Source organism: Bison bison, unplaced genomic scaffold, assembly GCF_000754665.1.
Source record: "Bison bison bison isolate TAMUID 2011002044 unplaced genomic scaffold, Bison_UMD1.0 scf7180017859387, whole genome shotgun sequence".
Lineage (NCBI taxonomy): Eukaryota > Metazoa > Chordata > Mammalia > Artiodactyla > Bovidae > Bison > Bison bison.
The window spans coordinates 58,958-63,654 of record NW_011489959.1 but is presented as its reverse complement, the minus strand read 5'-3'; the positions used below and the strand labels follow the sequence as shown (position 1 = coordinate 63,654).

The window sequence follows — 4,697 nt, the reverse complement described above, 5'->3', positions numbered from 1 at the left end:
GGGGAGGGGACACAGGAGGGCTCAGGACTGGGCAGGCCTGTGTTACGGGCAGACGTGGGCGGGACACCCAGCGGCCAGGAGGCCTGTGTTACGGGGAGGGGACACAGGAGGGCTCAGGACCGGGCAGGCCTGTGTTACGGGCAGACGTGGGCGGGACACCCAGCGGCCAGGAGGCCTGTGTTACGGGGAGGGGACACAGGAGGGCTCAGGACTGGGCAGGCCTGTGTTACGGGCAGACGTGGGCGGGACACCCAGCGGCCAGGAGGCCTGTGTTACGGGGAGGGGACACAGGAGGGCTCAGGACTGGGCAGGCCTGTGTTACGGGCAGACGTGGGCGGGACACCCAGCGGCCAGGAGGCCTGTGTTACGGGGAGGGGACACAGGAGGGCTCAGGACTGGGCAGGCCTGTGTTACGGGCAGACGTGGGCGGGACACCCAGCGGCCAGGAGGCCTGTGTTACGGGGAGGGGACACAGGAGGGCTCAGGACCGGGCAGGCCTGTGTTACGGGCAGACGTGGGCGGGACACCCAGCGGCCAGGCCTGTGTTACGGGCAGACGTGGACGGGACACCCAGCGGCCAGGAGGCCTGCGCTATGGGGAGGTCTCCTCTGCGAGGGGAAGAGACAGACAGACACACACACAGGCGTCCGCAGGATGCTGACGCAGACGCACCAAAGGAACCCTTCGAGACGGGCGCACACACCCACAGGCGCCCCCCACGGTGCTGTGCTCGGGCTTCCGACATACTGTTTTGCTGTGTGTTCTACTTGCATCTCGCTGAAGCTGATGAAAATCATATTCGGATTAGGTGAGACTTATTCTGAAGGGTTATTGTGAGGAGCAAAGGGGACTTACATGAGGATAAGAGTCCTCCAGGGAGAAGGACTGCTACTCTAGAGAGCCGATTACATAGGGGTAGGGCTTTATTTGTACAAGGGGCACTAGTACTGTGGAGAGGTGCCTAGTATGATAGAGGGGAGGTACAACAATCAATGGGGCCATGACCATGTAGGGGGATATTCCTGTGGAGAAAGTGAAAGTCGCTCACTCTGACTTTATACAGGCCACGGAATTCTCCAGGCCACAATACTGAGGTGGGTAGCCTTTCCCTTCTCAAGGGGGTCTTCCCAACCCAGGGAGTGAACCCAGGTCTCCCGCAATGCAGGCGGGTTCTTTACCAGCTGAGCCACCAGGGAAGCCCTACTGTGGAGAGGGGACCCTTAATAAAGGAGGACCCTTACTGTAGTGGGGGACTCTTACTGTGGAGGGGGAACAGTGATAATAGGGTCACTCTGATACCTTGGGGGCTGTTACAGTAGAAGGACAATGACAATGGGGGAACTATTGTAATAAAGGGAACTATTACAATAGAGAGGGCCATTCTGCAGAGGGGGACTATTACAGAAGAGGCAGAACTCTATCTGTGGAGGGAGGACTCTTCGCATAGAGGGGCTGTTACGAGAGGAGGGCTCTCACCGCTGAGAGGGAACTATTACAGTATAGGTGAGACTGTTGCAGTAGAGGGTGGTCTACCACTGTAGAGGGGGGACTACTACTGTAGAGGGGGGACTACCACTGTAGAGGGGGGACTACTACTGTAGAGGGGGGACTACTACTGTAGAGGGGGGACTACTACTGTACAGAGGGGACTACCACAAAGGGAGAGTGACTATTATAAGAGAAGAGGACTATTACCTTAGGGGGACTATTGTAAGGAATGGGGGTCTATTACTGCAGACAGGGACTATTACAATAGAAAGGGGACTGCTGAAATTGAGGAGGACTATTACTATAGACCAGAGAAGGCAATGGCACCCCACTCCAGTACTCTTGTCTGGAAAATCCCATGGACGGAGGAGCCTGGTGGGCTGCAGTCCATGGGGTCACTAAGAGTTGGACACGACTGAGCGACTTCACTTTCACTTTTCACTTTCATGCATTGGAGAAGGAATTGGCAACCCACTCGTGTTCTTGCCTGGAGAATCCCAGGGATGGCGGAGCCTTGTGGGCTGCCGTCTATGGGGTCGCACAGAGTCGGACACGACTGAAGCAACTTAGCAGTAAGTACTATAGAGGGGGGACTATTATGATAGGGGAGAGACTATTAATATAGAGTAGCGACAACAGAAGAGGACTATTAGTGTAGAGGGGAAACTATGAGAATAGAAGCAGGACTGTTATAGTAGAAGGGGGACTTTGTGGAGGGGGAACACTGACAATAGAGGGAGATTATTAGAGAGACTTTTACATAGAGACAGAATTATTACAACAGGGGGTGGACTATGCCAGTAGAGGGGGACGTTTACCATAGAGGGAGATTATAGTAACAGAGGACTTTTACTCTAGAGGGGGGATATCAGAAGCAGATGATTATAATTATGGGGACTACTGCAATCAAGGAGAACTATTATTGCAGAGAGGGGACTATGAGAGTATAGGATTATTACTCCAGGGGAGACTACTACTGTAGAGGGGGAACTTTGACAACAGTGGGGGAGCCATCACTATATAGTAGGACTATGACATTAAAGGAGGCTTATTTTTAGAGGAGAGACTTTTACCACCGAGGGGGTACTATTACAAGAGAAGTATGACAACTGAGACAGGACTATTAGTGTATAGGGTGGAGGGCTATGACACTAAAGAACTATTACTCTATGGGGAAACTGTTACTGTAGAGGGAGACTATGACAATAGAGGGGAGCTCATACTGTAGAAGAGGAACTATTACTGTAGAGGGGGGACTATGACAACAGAAGGGGACTATTACTGTAGAAGGGGGACTATGACAACAGAAGGAGAGTATTACAAGTAAGGAGGACTATTATTACAGAGGAGGGGCTCTGACAGTACAGCAGCACAGTTACTGTAGAAGCGGAATTTTGAAATAGAGGGCTGTTACTCTAAACACTATGACATTAGTGTTAGTCGCTCAGTTGTGTCCGACTCTGTGACCTCATGGATTGTAGCCCATCAGGCTCCTGTGTTCATGGGATTCTCCAGGCAAGAATACTGGAGTGGATTGCCATGCCCTCCTCCACTATGAAATTAGAGGGGGCTATTACTACAGAAGGGGAACTATTACTGTAGAGGACTATGACAACAGAAGGGGACTATTACTATAGAGAGAGGACCTTAAGAATAGGGACAACCCCTGTCCGTGGAGAGCAGTAAACCCAAGAATAAAGGCCCAGGCATGTGTTTGCCATGAAAGGAGTCCTGATGGGATGTGGACCACAGGCCCTGACTCGGGAAGAGCCGTGAGGGGAGGCTTCTGCCCAAGCAGGGACAGTGGCTGCAGTTGGGGATGGGCAGGTGGAACCAGCGGGTCACAGGCCCATGTTCTGACCGGTCCTGGGAATGACCGGGTCGGCCGAGACGGACGATCCTAGGGAGGGACTGGTCTGTGTGGCCGGGTCAGGGAAGGGAGGATCTCAGTCTCTACAGGGAGGGGTCTTTGCAGAAACTGTTTGCAGGACATGGGGGGTGAGGGCGGGGCTTCCTGGACCCCCGGGTCACCTTCAACACCACGCAGAGGGCTCTGTCCCCTCTCCCCGGTGGGAAGACGAGGCACAGAAGCTCGGGGGCGATGTCAGGGGCCAGGCAGGTGGCCGAGTCTGCAGCCAGCACTCAAGTCCGGGTCCGTGTCTCCAGGTGATGGTTTTAAACCGTCTCCTTGCATCATGGGATGGCCGCGCTTGGCCCCACGGGGGTAAAGCCCAGTGTTTTCACTCCCCTGTCCCCGCCCTGTCACACCCACCCAAAACAGGAGAGGGGACACTCAGACCCTGACTGGAGGCGCTCCCAGCTTCTTAGCTGCTCAGCTGAGCTGGACAGAGCGCCTGGGGGCGTGAAGGGGGTGTGGCCTAGCGCCTGTGCTCCATCCCCCTCGGATGGAAGCCCCCATTCCTGGAGACCCGCCGGGTCAACCGGGGCCCCTTAGAGGAGGGGGCTGGTGCAGAGCGCGAGGGTGGGGGGCCCTCTGGAGGGGGTCGCCAGCTGCAGCCGCAGGGAGAACAACTTGAGCTGCTGGGGTCTGTCTGTTGGTCCCTGTCCCTCCTCCCTTGCTCCCCCTCAAACCCTCTCTTCACCTCCCGTGTCTCTCTTTACGTCTCGGTCCATTTCTCTCTGTCTCATTCTGTCTCTAGAGCTCATCTGCCCTCTGCAGCACCCCATCCTTTCTCTTGGAGAGAAGCCCGCAGGTTCCCGTTTCTCAGAGCCAGGCCTCCGCGCCGCCAGCACCGTGCCTTCTGCACGTCCTGTTTTAACTCCTGCAGAGCCCCGTTTCCTCCCCAAGATCTCCCCGCTAGGCCTCCGATGGGCGGGCAGGTGAGCTCGCCCGGCTCCTTCAGCGGCCTGCCCTACGCCTCCAAGGCGAACGCGGACTGGATGTCGTTGCTGAACTCTCGGCTCTGGGACGTGCCGCTGCACCAGCTCTCCATCCCAGGTGAGGCCCCGCGGGCTTGGCTCAGCGGGAAGGCGGCCGCCAGACGGTCCGTGTGTGCGAAGCCTCAGTGCCAAACATGCACACATGCAGGCACACACACGTGCATGCACACACACACACACACCACACACACACACGCATGCACATACACACCGAACACACATGCACACAGGGATACATGCACACACAGTGCACACACACACACACACACATACACACACCAGCGCCTTCCCTTCTGAGTCCACTTTAT

General features: G+C 55.8%; 1 protein-coding gene across 1 annotated transcript in view; it reads left to right on the top strand.

Annotated features, from left to right (window-relative positions):
* PLCXD1 (phosphatidylinositol-specific phospholipase C, X domain containing 1) overlaps positions 1–4,697 on the top strand; it is a 9,250-nt gene that overhangs the window by 1,761 nt on the left and 2,792 nt on the right. The window contains exon 2 of the mRNA XM_010831078.1: positions 4,149–4,447. Within this exon, the coding sequence (XP_010829380.1) occupies positions 4,318–4,447 (130 nt within the window). The 5' untranslated portion in view covers positions 4,149–4,317. The remainder of the gene's footprint in view (positions 1–4,148; positions 4,448–4,697) is intronic.